This window comes from Electrophorus electricus, chromosome 16 (assembly GCF_041902795.1).
Source record: "Electrophorus electricus isolate QZ-2024a chromosome 16, ASM4190279v1, whole genome shotgun sequence".
In the NCBI taxonomy this organism is placed as follows: Eukaryota; Metazoa; Chordata; class Actinopteri; order Gymnotiformes; family Gymnotidae; genus Electrophorus; species Electrophorus electricus.
The window spans coordinates 17,935,413-17,948,594 of NC_137512.1; the positions used below are offsets into that span (position 1 = coordinate 17,935,413).

General features: G+C 43.8%; 1 protein-coding gene across 2 annotated transcripts; it reads left to right on the top strand.

The window, feature by feature from the left end:
• Nucleotides 1-63: 63 nt before the first annotated feature.
• Nucleotides 64-13,178, top strand: kctd15a (potassium channel tetramerization domain containing 15a). 2 transcript variants are annotated; one of them, XM_081698860.1, is made up of 6 exons: nt 64-866; nt 1,120-1,204; nt 2,665-2,840; nt 5,063-5,207; nt 8,558-8,863; nt 11,233-13,178. In XM_081698860.1, exons 2-6 carry the CDS (start codon nt 1,193-1,195, stop codon nt 11,389-11,391), a joined length of 798 nt encoding a protein of 265 aa, XP_081554986.1. In that variant the 5' UTR covers nt 64-866; nt 1,120-1,192; the 3' UTR covers nt 11,392-13,178. The 2 variants fall into 2 exon arrangements, with proteins under 2 accessions (XP_081554986.1, XP_026869651.2); XM_027013850.3 differs by lacking the exon at nt 1,120-1,204 and having other exon boundaries at nt 71-866.
• Nucleotides 13,179-13,182: the final 4 nt, after the last annotated feature.

Consider the following 13,182-nt stretch of genomic DNA (forward strand, 5'->3'; position numbering starts at 1 on the left):
TGAGGGGAAAAAAAAACGGAAGTTCGCGAAGCTATAATACTGTCAAAATCGCATTGGCCCTGTGAAAAATATGCTTCTTTTCCATGCGGTGAACCTGTCTTCCTTCCCAAAGAGATGCCATTAAGTTGGACGACTCCATCTCGCCATGCGTTGTAATTGAAATGGCGCGTTTTGCTCCAGGCGAAGCAAGGGGCGCTTCTCGCTCTGACTCTACGCATGACGATATACGTCATTCTGGTTTAATGGACATCAGAATATGAACGATGCGGCGAATGGTATTGGATATAAGCTTTGACAAGAAATATGAGCATGTGGCTTTTCGATAAAATAACTGTTAACGCGTTGTGCTCTTTATCATACTCAAACTGTTTTAAATCGGAAAATCGCTCTATTTGATTTACGTTTACGTTTTGCAAACCAAATGCAGTATTAATCAACATACGTTTTCTCTTCAATTTAGACTTATCAGCCAGGTAATAGGCAACAGCCAAGTAAACCGTTATCCGCGCACACGGGCGTCTGCGCCAAGACATCTATTTGCAAAGTCGAGCCAAAATGAAAAGAAATTCGATTTGACCATAAATATGGTTTCACACATGCACAGCAGGATCAAATGTTCATCTGGTAACGCGCCCCAGTGCAGGCAGGCTTGAGCTCATTGGAGCCTAATCCTTCGCCCCGGGGCGCTCGGAGCGCCTCGAGCAGAATTCTTTTCAGCTGTCCTCTGTTATTCGGGGAGGAACTCTGGCTACATCGCAGTCTCACGCTTAACACAAAAAGGACATAGAAACAGAAACGAGGGAAAGACACGATCGATCTCATGTTTTAAAGAGGGTGAAGATACAATTTCAGCTATGTCTTCCAAGGTAAGGACGCAGGATTCGGTCCGTGTGTAGCTTTTGTGGAAAGTGGCTAGCTGACTATGGGCTTAGAAACACCTCTGTATTAAATGAGTTTTAAAGCCACAGAGACCCATGTGGGCTAGTTGAGCTGTGTATCGGCATTAGACTTAGCGGATTTAAACGTCTTATAGGACTCGAACATTTGGATTTTGTACGAAGAGCGCATTAAGTTGAAATCTGGGAACACAGAAGAACTGGACTAATAATTTTGTGAAAGTTATTTCTAAGGGACAAGAAACCGTCCACAGTGAGCAATAGGTTCCTGCCCAGATTACGCTGGACATCCTAAAATGTTTGAAACGGTATGGCAGATTTTATGTAATACTCGAACATGTTGTTGTAAACAGTATATGGTTTCATTTGTCATCCCACCGTGTGTATAGTTTAGGAACTCGCTCAGGAATGGTGGATTCAGGCGCAGAGCCTATGCATGCATGCTATGTGATTTCAGACGGCGAGAGTTGGAGTTCGGTCACTCTCGGAACTCTACTTTTTAATTCAACACTTTAATGCGTTCTTTGATGTCTTAAAGCCTATTGAAACATTCATTTCATCCACCTTTTAAACCTGTCGAGTTTGCGTTTACAGTTGGAGTCCATCTCAAGTTTCTCAAGACAGAAGCATTATATAATGTACAATTAAGAGCTTGCTTTTTGTCAAACCGTTTAGTCATATTCAGTAGTAGTAGTAGTTAAATATCCATTATTGGACAATCTGATCAATACACATTTTAGTCATTTCAGTCCGCCGGACTAACCTGCTTCAACTGTAGCCTATTTGAGTGGATTTCGTTAAGTCTTAATTCTCTTTGTGTGTATGTGAAAGGGGCTGCGTTTTAAGCTTTAACCCCAGAAAAAAAGAATGAACGTACTTTGCCTCAAGATTTTTGCCCCAAGCAAATGGGGCAAACATGCCTTCAACCATCTGGTTATCACGGGAAGGCCCGGGCTTTTCTTCGCACTAACGTGGTGTTAGTACTCGGTAGCTATGACAAAGTTTGACGCAACGAGCGTGAGCTCTTGCAAATGACCTGACAGGTGTTTTTAAAGGAGCCACCTTTGTCTGCTCTCTGACGGACCAGCTGTGTTGGCTTACATTTCATACACATTTCTACCTTTATTATTACATAAAATTTTAAAAACAACATTGAATACCTAATAATAAAATATGTCTTAAGTATTTTTATTCAACTGATCTTGTCACTGAAAAATGAAACTGTCAGTCTTAATGAAATTACAATTGTTTAAAATTATTATTATTTTTTTATAGCAACATTTTAGTTGTAAATGGTGATTTATTTCATCTTAGGCATCAAATGTTCAGACAGCTGTACTGCTGTGGTGTCATCAAACTTTTCAGGTCTCACTCTCACTTCCAGTACCTTTAATTAGGAGTTTACACTATCTTCCCTGGAGGTAGACACCTACAGTACGATTCATCTCTCTCTCTCCCTCTCTCTCTCTCTCTCTCTCTCTCTCTCTCTCTCTCTCTCTCTCTCTCTCTCTCATTAATCAGTCTCATACTTTCCTCCCCTCTGGTTCGATGAAAAAAAGGGGGAGCAAATTCTCTTAATTTAAAGTTGTGCCGCTAATTCTTAAGTGAAGTACAGAACAGGGCATATGTTAGAATGATCTCCCAGACTCTGTCAGGCCAGGAGCACAATCCATGTCAGTTCAGAGCTCGGAGGACCGGCAGGAAGACAGCATTGCTGCGAATGTGTAGTGCACCGTGCTCAGGGTGTGTTCTGGGTGCTTGTCCGCAGGAGGGAAGAAGCATGTCTCGTCTTTCTCTGACTCGTTCGCCAGTGTCTCCTTTGGCCGCACAGGGAATCCCTCTCCCTGCTCAGCTGACCAAAGCCAATGCACCTGTCCACATCGACGTGGGGGGACACATGTACACGAGCAGCCTCGCCACCCTCACCAAGTACCCAGACTCAAGGTAAGGCACCTACACATGGTTTGACTCCGTGCTGGGAGGGTTAACACGAGTCAGTCTAATTATATAGCTCACGAGCTGAAGGCGTCTTTGTGAATTTCCCAGTGCTCCAGCTGTTTTGTCCCATGAAGGTTAACTGTGATAATCTTGGATTATATGACTGTTTTGTTTGTTTGTTTTTTTGTTTGTTTTTTCTCTCTCTCTCTCTCCTCTCTCTCTCTCTCTCTCTCTCTCTCTCTCTCTCTCTCTCTCCTCTCTCTCTCTCTCTCTCTCTCTCCTCTCTCTCTCTCTCTCTCTCTCTCTCTCTCTCTTCTCTCTCTCTCTCCTCTCTCTCTCTCTCTCCTCTCTCTCTCTCTCTCTCCCTCTCTCTCTCTCTCTCCCTCTCTCTCTCTCCTCTCTCTCTCTCTCCTCTCTCTCTCCTCTCTCTCTCTCTCTCTCCTCTCTCTCTCTCTCCTCCTCTCTCTCTCTCTCTCTCTCTCTCCTCTCTCTCCCTCTCTCTCTCTCTCTCTCTCTCTCCTCTCTCTCCCTCTCTCTCTCCTCTCTCTCCTCTCTCTCCTCTCTCTCTCTCTCTCTCTCTCTCTCTCTCTCTCCTCTCTCTCTCTCCTCTCTCTCTCTCCTCTCTCTCTCTCTCTCTCTCTCTCTCTCTCTCTCTCTCTCTCTCCTCTCTCTCCCTCTCTCTCTCTCTCTCTCTCTCTCCTCTCTCTCCCTCTCTCTCTCCTCTCTCTCCTCTCTCTCTCTCTCTCTCTCTCCTCTCTCTCCTCTCTCTCTCTCCTCTCTCTCTCCTCTCTCTCTCTCCTCTCTCTCTCTCTCTCTCTCTCTCTCTCTCTCTCTCTCTCCTCTCTCTCTCTCTCCTCTCTCTCTCTCTCCTCTCTCTCTCTCTCTCTCTCTCTCTCTCTCTCTCTCCCTCTCATATATATATATATAGTTTATTTATTTTAATTATTTGGTTGGGCAGTTCTTAAAAACAGGAAAGCCTTCTTTAAGTACATTTCAAGCTTATTAAACAAGATTACGAAATACAAATAGGCTATACCTGAGAATTTGACTGTAGACTTATTCCAAGAGGAGATTGTATGCAGCATTGTGAGATATTGTTATGTTTTGAAAAGTTAGGTTTCTGAGCAATAATACACCAAGGTACATATGTTTTCCCCTTCAGACATTAGCATCTGAACTCAAGCAGGCAAACTTTCTTCTGTGCAAAAGATGATTTGTGTTCTATTATGTCTAATGCCAGCTGTGGTGTATCCAGAATGCTGTGAAACTGTACCAGATCCAGACATCTTAAATATAGCTAGAACTGAGACTAGATTATTCTGAACTACTTTCAGTATTGTGCAAATATCAGCAGGGTAGAGTAACACTTGAACACTATTTTATTGTCTATAAAATCTCTCTTTCAGAACCAATATCTAATTCAGAAAAATGATAAGAGGAACCAAAACATCATCTTTTCCTCTCCTGGTCTAGGGAAATTCCTACCTGCTGCGTCTCAACCTCAAATCCTTAGAGGTTTTGCCGATAATTTGCTCCCCGAGAGGGCAGGGTGGAAAGGGGCACCACCTGCTAAAGAGGAGTGTAAGAGAGAGCAGGGAGGGTCTGCTCACATCTGTGCAGAGGAAGGCCTTCTCTGATTTAATAACGCAGATAGAGCGGAAAGAGAGAGAGAGACAGAGAGAGAGTGGAGCAGAGGAGAGTAGGGGGAGGGGGAAAGCAGGCAGCATTTTAATTGCTTTCGGTGGAGAAAAAAGAAAAAGGAACGGAGATGAAAAACTAAGATTGCCTGAAGCTATATGGTGAAATTCTAACTGGGGGAACTGCAAGACCATATGAGAAAAGAACCACCGGAGGCACTAAGGGGGGAATTGGTTTTCTTATTAAGTGTTTTGCATCAGTTTCTAGAATGAGAGAAAGAGAGAGAAACATGAAATGAAATAGGAACATCTTTGCAATGACAAGATGTAAGTTGATTTAACACAAGAGCGGAAATAGCACAGGACTCGATTCCTAATGTTTGACCTCATTTTTTAAACCAGGTTAAACAATAAAGCTTCATTATACTTGCTGCGTTTGGTTTGGCTTGAACAGTGTTGACTACCTTCTGCAATAGTATTTACAGAATGCAAAATGTACCTGTGTAGTGGCCAAAATTCAAATGACGTGTAAAACAAACATGGCTTCAGATCCTGTCTGCGCCTCCCTCCCTTGTTTTTGGCCCTTCCCAGGATCAGTCGTCTGTTCAACGGCACAGAACCAATTGTTCTGGACAGTTTGAAGCAGCACTACTTCATCGACAGAGACGGGGAGATATTCCGGTACATTCTCAGTTACCTTCGAACCAGCAAACTGCTCCTTCCTGAAGACTTCAAGGTACATTTCTGGACACTTATGTTCTAAGAACAGAAATTGCTTTTCTTTATTACCCCATTGCTTAGTGGATTGAATGTCATTTTTTAACTTGCAATGAAGGACTCTAAATGCGTTATGGTACAGATGACTAAAAGTGAACACAGCACATCTGAAAGTGACAGTACCAACTGTGTACTGCAGTTTCTACAGTAGCTCTTGTAGGCAAAATCTGTGCCTCCCTGTGAAACAACTCCGCTGGTTCAATGTGTCCTTGTCAGGCAAATCAATCAGGACGGCGTGATCTTCACCACAGCCCCTTGAATTCACACTTTCTAGCTTACCTGGACAGCGAGATGTCTTTGGGATAGCGCTGTCTAGTGGAACCACAGACAGCAGCTACGAGTCGAGAAAACAGAAGCAAATCATTACATCTCATTACATTCAAGCCTTCACAGTTCAGACATCGCTCTCTTTACATGTCCCTCCCCCACATGCAAGCAGGGAAATATGCAAATAGCAGTGACTGACTGAATTGATCATTATAGGTAGTCCCGTCCAAGTGCTGGAAGGCTCAACTCTCTCAAAGACGGAATTCACAAGATCGATCTGCATACTCGCACACCACTTCCAAAATCTCACTGACTCGCTGTAGAACCCTTCACCCCTTGAAACTGTTTGAAAATTTTATGACACAACTCTCAATTATGAAATAACTTGAAACTGACAAATGTAATTGGTATCTATCATTGTTTTTCCATATTTAATAAAAATTGGACTTTTGATTTTTGATTTAACAGAATATTTTAAATAAAATCAAATGAAAATGACTTGTTCAAAAATTAAGGAACCCTTAACCTAATATTTTGCACAGCTTTTAGAGGCAATCACTGTAAACAAGCAATTTCTGAAGCTCTCAGTGAGAGTTCTGCCACTGTCGACAGGTAGTCTGGTCCACTCTTCCTGAGCCAACTGCTCCAGCTGTCTCAGGTTTGATAGGATTCTCTAAACAGCATATTTCAGTTCTTCATAGATGTTCAGTAGGATTCAGATCAGGGCTCGTAGAAAGGAAACTTCAGAAAAGCACAGTGTTTTGTTTTTTGCTGGGTGCTTTTAGCTGCGTGTTTTGGGTCATTGGCCTGTTGGAGGACCATTGGCTTGAACATTCTGACACTGAGCAGTGCGTTTCACTACAGAATGCCTTGATAGTCTTGAGATTTCATGTGATCAGAAACTGTTGCACCTTGGCCTTGAAGTTGAGTTTGTCTTTGGAGGTTTTACATGCCGTTTTGCCTACGATTCATCAGTCTTTTCAATCTGGGGTCAGGTTTCTTCTTGCAGTCACAATGGTTTGCAGAGGTTGCCTATAGTCCCATGCACCTTAAACGTCTTAATAATATTTGCAACTGTAGTACCGGACCATCAAGCTGCTTTGAGAAGTTCTTATGGTCTAACATACAATGCTATAATTTTGTATAATCTCTCATCTTCTTTCTGACCTCCTCAGACAACTCTCTCTCTGCGTTTTGTGGTCTGTATTCAGTGTGGTGAACAAAGTGATTTTAAACAGCAGAGTGACATCTGTTCTCCAGTTAAATAGGCTGAAGGAGAGACTGGGATTTAAGAGATGCGTGATTCTAATGAAGCAGTTTGAAATGTCACTAGATATCCAATTATTTATAATCTTTTCTAGTACCAACAACCAGGCCATTTTACAATATCAATGTAGAATAGGCAATAATTGATATCTTTTTACATTTTTGTAGCTTTACTCTGATATACCAAAGGCGTACAGGTATACATGAGATGATTGCTTTAAATTTCATCACTTCAGGAGGAACGAAGCATTGTTTCAGTGAACTGTAAGGGTGGGGTACCAACAAATTTGTCCATGTTTGTATATGTTTGAGCTGGCTCTTCCTTGAGGGAAAAGCCGTAAAGTGCCAAACAGTTTCTGACCACGTGAATTTACTGGATTCCAGAAATCTGCCAGCGTCACAACCCCCCCCCCCCCCCACACACATGTATATGCTCCTCAAGAATGAACCTCCCAGCATCAGAGCTATGCTTTGTCTACGACACACTTTAATGAGAAGGTTTTCTCTGTAGTCACATTTACTGCTGGATTAGGTTTAAGGACATTGCCTTGAAGAAGGTTCAGTGTACCTAACCCTTACTATAGACCCGGGAAAGAATTCCACAAAAAGACTTAGATTTCCTTCGAAATGAACTAGAGCCTGCAGGCCCCAAAATCTCAGCATGCACACTGTCAGAAGCAGCATGGGCTAAAGAGTGAGAGTGAGAGTGAAAGAGAGAGAGAGAGAGAGAGAGAGAGAGAGAGAGAGAGAGAACCAGTCTGGGGTGAGGCAAGGGGTAAGCAAAAGCAGTTCCTTTTGGTGTGGTAATTATTAAAGCATACAGAGTCAGAGATGCTGGCGCCATTGTTCGCTGTGGCATAGCCTGCAGTGAAATGAGTGGTTTGTGCAGGGTGGAGGAAAGGAGGTAGCTTTGTGGGCATGCAGGGAAGGGATCACAGTTACACATCCAGATTACAAAGCTTAATGACAATGAGAGCAAAAGAGAGATTTTCTGACCTTTAAACCTTGAGCTGAGATGTCTTCTACCGGCAGCACTGTGAGAGCTATAGTATCTTCGAACATGTTTGTATTGTTCTTGCCCTTTTATTCACCCATATTCATCTCAGGTCTTTTCTGTCCATTGTTAAGCGCGTGACTTCTTGTCAGTGTTGTCAATGCTAGAAACAAGCAGCAGTGCCATCTGGTCTAGCGGGAAGTGGAAGGGGCGAGAGGCTGGGCCGAGGGAGCTCCAGGGCGATTGGAGCCTGAGGGGGACACAGGCAATCTGTCCTACCCAAGCAGAGAGCCAGCGTCTGGGGAGAGCCCTGGCAGTACAGCTACATACTCTGATCCTGGCTAAAGAGAGGTCAGATGTAAGGGACAGAGAGTAGCAAAGGACTTTCAGCTAGTGCTAAACTTAAGTCTTGCAAGCTCAGATTTAATAGAAACAGTACTGTAGGCCCACATGAAGCTATTTTGAGCTTTACTTCTACATCAGACACATTTCTTTCAGTTTTAAATGCAAACTAGCAATTAAATTTCTTGAAAAACATTGGAACCAATACAGCAGCATGTTTTCGATTTTTCTAGCTTAATGATTTTTCCACCTACACCATCATGAGCAGCTATAGCATGACAACGTAGCTGCGCCACTCTCACTTCTCCAGAGCTTTCACTGATGGGCCTTTTTTCTCAAATCCTTCCTTGCATCCTTTGCTTCATCCTTCCTTCCAATCCTCCATCTATCCCTCTCTGTCCCCATTCCCATGCGCCGCCTGTGCCGTGTTAACCGTGCAGGAGTTCCAGCTGCTGTACGAGGAGGCGCGCTACTACCAACTGAGCCCCATGGTGAAGGAGCTGGAGCGCTGGAAGCAGGAACGTGAACTGCGGCGTGGATGCCAGCCCTGCGAGTGCCTGGTGGTGCGCGTCACACCCGACCTGGGCGAGAGGATTGCCTTGAGCGGCGACAAGGCCCTCATCGAGGAGATCTTCCCCGAGACGGGTGACGTCATGTGCAACTCTGTGAATGCCGGCTGGAACCAGGACCCCACGCACGTCATCCGCTTCCCCCTCAACGGCTACTGCCGACTCAACTCTGTACAGGTGGAGCCACTTTTACTTTCGATGCTCAGTTATTTTTGCATAGTGGGCTGTTATTGACGGGGAAGGTGTTGGTGTGAATTCATGGTTTAGGCTGGCATTTTCATCTGGTCCAGATTTCAAGTGGCACTGTAGTACTTTGCCATTTTTTTAAACCTCATTCAAAGTGCAAGGGGCTTGATGATTATCGGATGAGTTGAATCCAGTAGGTTGCAGAAGACGACCCATTAAGCTGAGCAGTGCTGGACTGAAGGAACAGGAAATTCCACCAGTGCTTCCCTTCTCATGCTTCTCAAGCACCAGTGAATTAAACTGCTTCTCTTGCGCTCACCTGCTCCTTTTCAACTGATTAGGGTTTTGCTAATTGCCTAAGTTTCATCAGGTGTCTCGGGAGCCCCGGGGAAGGTGGGGACGACGACTAAAAAGTGCATTGTAGTGGTGCTCAATAACTGGCACTGGGTAATCTATCTAACACAGTGCTGTAAGTTACTGTTCAGGTGGTGGCTTTCATACTGAATGTTTAGGTGGTGTGTGCAATCACACATATAGGGAAAGAGTGAAATGCTGGAGGAGCTGGGCTGGATGTGGGCCCCGAGACAAGAGCAGAACATGCTCTCTCACAGGAAAAGCTGGAGATGTGAAAGGAGCAAGGGGCGGGGCCTGACGGATGTGCAGGAAGGTGTGGATGCATGGCTGCAAACGTGCGGTTCTGCCCCACGAGATATCATCGATTTGCCCTCCATTTGCCTGTTAGGAATATGCTGCTCCATTGATGCACGCACATACACATGTAGACATACTATGCGGCACCTCTAATTCCAGTGCCAGTGTTAATATAGGGATATACTGCCCTGAATATAAGTGGTGAAGTAGAGGGGAAAATTATATGCATAATTTATTTTTAAACTCGTCTTCAAGACAAATCTCTTCTTTTAAAAAAAATGCTCCAACATATCTGTGCCTCGAGCATTTTAAACACACATATTACATTTTTAATACCTACTTTGGTTTCTTTAAACAACCTAAACTGGTTTATGCTACTTTTTAAACATGCTTAACTGACTTACAGTATAACTAATCGCTGCATCTGCTAGCTGTTTTTTTCCCTGCCTGTTCACCCTTCGCTAATTGTATCATGCAAGAGGTGCAGGGACTTTTATTCCCACCTTTAGCCTGTCATGAGAAGTAATCCCAACCAGTCGTGAGAAAAATGTTCAAATTTTGTGAGAGAACAGAGAGAGAGAGAGAGAGAGAGAGAGAGAGAGAGAGAGAGAGAGAAAGAAAGAGAGAGAGAGAGTGAGTGGGAGGAAGAGAGAGGGGTGTGGTGCATAATGTATAAAAATGCACAGGTTTGAGAAAGTTTGAAGTGATGCAATTATCAGAGCAAGGAACATAATGAAGGTTTCTGAGCAATCAGTTCTAAATACGGTTTTGTGATTTTTGCACGTTCCTTCATTCTGTGTACTGACTTAAATGCAGACTTATGGGACACTCCTCATTAAACCCTTTCCATTTTGTAGCTTTTTTCCTTGTTTTTTTAAACGGATGCTCATAAATGCCTGTTGTTGCTGCTATGTATGATCTGCCGTACCACAGTAAACACATAATAAGAATTCATTTCCTCTGTAATTCAACTTGCTGAAATTCTGCCAAAGGTTTTTTATGCAACATCTAATGTGGGGAATAAGGATGGACATTTTCTCAAGGCCCTCTGATTCGACTGAAATGTTTTTTTGTTTTTTTTTCTTTTGGGAGGGACTTTTTATCTGGCTGTCTTGCCTTGGGGCTGAACTTTCATTTTCATGTGAAGCACACTTGAAAGAAGTGGAGAAGTAAGTGAATACTCAAGGCTGCGTGTGTTGAATTTCAAAAAAACCTACAACTACTCCACCAGATAAAACGTCAAGACTCTGTGGCCGTGTGAGTGACGGGCACAGAGGGAGGGTGGGTCATTACGTATGCATTTGGGCTTGGAGGAAAATATGGGGTGGTTGGGTTTAGCTTGTTGGGGACGCTTTGAGTTTGACTAGCCCATCAGACTCCAGTAAACAGCTTCCGGGGGGAGACGGAGCTCTCCCTTATCATCTTCAATCGGCCGTCTGAGGAGTAAAATGAAAGAGTGAAAGATAAAATATAGATAAGTATTTGTCAAGTTTTTAATGGTTTGATTTCTAATTCACAAGACTTAAAATGAGGAAAGAAGTTTGTCTGCTTATTGTAATTTTATTATTTTTTGTACATTGGCACGCTGTTCTTGTAAATAACTGATGAGCCCACGTCATTAGTTATGACTTTAATATCGTAAGTACAAAAAAATCTGGGGTCATTTGTACATGTGTGCCACTAACAGTCCTGTGCGCTGCACTCGGCAGGTGCTGGAGAGATTGTTCCAGAAGGGCTTCACCATGGTTGCTTCATGTGGGGGAGGCGTGGACTCGTCCCAGTTCAGCGAGTACATCCTGAGCCGCGAGGACAGGCGTGCTCACACCCTCCACACGCCCATCCGGATAAAGCAGGAGCCGCTGGACTAGAGAACCCCACGCCTGCCAGGAGCGCCTATAACCGGCCCCGCCCGAAAGACCGGTGCTGGACAGAGAGAAACCCCCCAACCATTGGTAGCTCTCTGCCGGCTCGATGGACCTTACACGAGCTTGTGAAGATGGAACTCTATCCAAACACGAGTGAGAAATCCTCTGAGCTTGTTGAGGCATAAGACTCAGTTAAGAGACATCTTGAAAACAAAAGTCATGGATGAAAGGGAAAAAAATCGCATTCTATATATTTTGGTCTTCCACACGCCACTGCACAATATTCGGTCGTGACCTTATTTGGCGACTGTGTGTTCTTTTAATGCGGAATTTTGGTTTCGCATACCAGACCTCACCTCAGCATCGCTATACCAGCTGGGAAAAATAACGGCCCCGTGTTTGTCCTGTGATGTATATCGGGTTGGTGTATGTGACTGGCTGGCTTGCAGACGCCATGGCGGTATGCGAAGTGTGTGAGAGGTGAGCTCAGTGCTCACTGTGGTGAGACTGGTCACGGGCAGCATAACGAGGCCGCTCCGATCTGGCGAGAGGCAGCGCTATAGCCACAGTGGTAATATTACAGTGGTGACTTTTCTGAGTCAGAAGAACCCCGGAGGTGCAGTGTGTGTAAAATGACAGCAGTCAATCATTTCAGTGGGGAGGCCTTTCCTTTTTATGCTACAACCTCAAACGACAGCAATGCTACTTTCTCCTGGCATCAAGTAATTAAATAGAAACTCATGAAAACAGCACAATCCTGCACAGATTTAAGACAGTCACCATGCGTCCAGTGAGACAATGGGTGTATCTGGTGACATAGTGCCCTTTGCATCAACACAGAATCTCTGTCACTGAGAGCAGCGTTAAGTAGGGGAAATGAGAGATTGCTCTCATTGCTAAAGGACTCGGTGTGATGAGACTTCTTTTAGAGTACAGTGACTGGGAGATGCTGCTCCTAGTGGAGATGGCCGAGTAGTCATGTGCTCCGTAGGGCCCTGTCAGGGATCCAGAGGAAAACACGGGTCAGAGAGAAGCCACTGTCTTTCCTAAATGAGGTCACATTCCCACAATCCCTTTATAAGCCTTCATATCCCAACCAAACCGGGCCAGTCAGAGGGAGAGAGCAGAGTTAACAAGGTGGCTGGAAAGCAGTATGATGCTTAATGTGTTGTAAAAATGCACATTTCATGGCTATGCTTTCGATAGGCTCTTCTCTGCATAGGCTCATTACAGGACCAAAGGTCACTGAGATGCTACTGTATAGTACAGGATCACATACAGTGTTGTCTCAGTAAAGAGGCACGAACATAGTGGAACAGGGAACATGTTCATTTTCTTGCCATCCAGTAAAGGTGAGGCTATACCCCAATCCCAGCCCTGATGCCGAATCGTGTGACAGCTTGGACCCCTCTAGCAGAGACACGATTTTTGGCATTTCAAAGAGTTTAGGTTCCAGTTTTCTCATTTTATGACAGACATCATGAAAGCCATTTAATTTTGTTGACTGCAGTAAATGAGCCCTTTCTCAGATACACCAACATCATTTTTTGAGTGGGGTCAGTTAACTAAAGATTATACCACAAAGATACCACTCGAATAAAGAAAGATCTTAATTTAAATACTGTTATAATGGTTGTTGTCAAAATATTATTACAGTAAAGTGCAATTGTATATTTAAATAATTCTTTTGTTAATGCATAATTATTGTAGTATTACTGGCATGTGTTCACTATCCTTTTGTAATTAGTGTTGATAACATGGACTTTTAATAAATTGTTCGATTGTTTTCCTAAT

Coding starts and splice junctions, on each gene's coding strand:
- kctd15a (XM_081698860.1), top strand. Junction 2,841..5,062: donor ACCAAGTACCCAGACTCAAG/GTAAGGCACCTA, acceptor GGCCCTTCCCAG/GATCAGTCGTCTGTTCAACG. Junction 5,208..8,557: donor TCCTTCCTGAAGACTTCAAG/GTACATTTCTGG, acceptor TTAACCGTGCAG/GAGTTCCAGCTGCTGTACGA.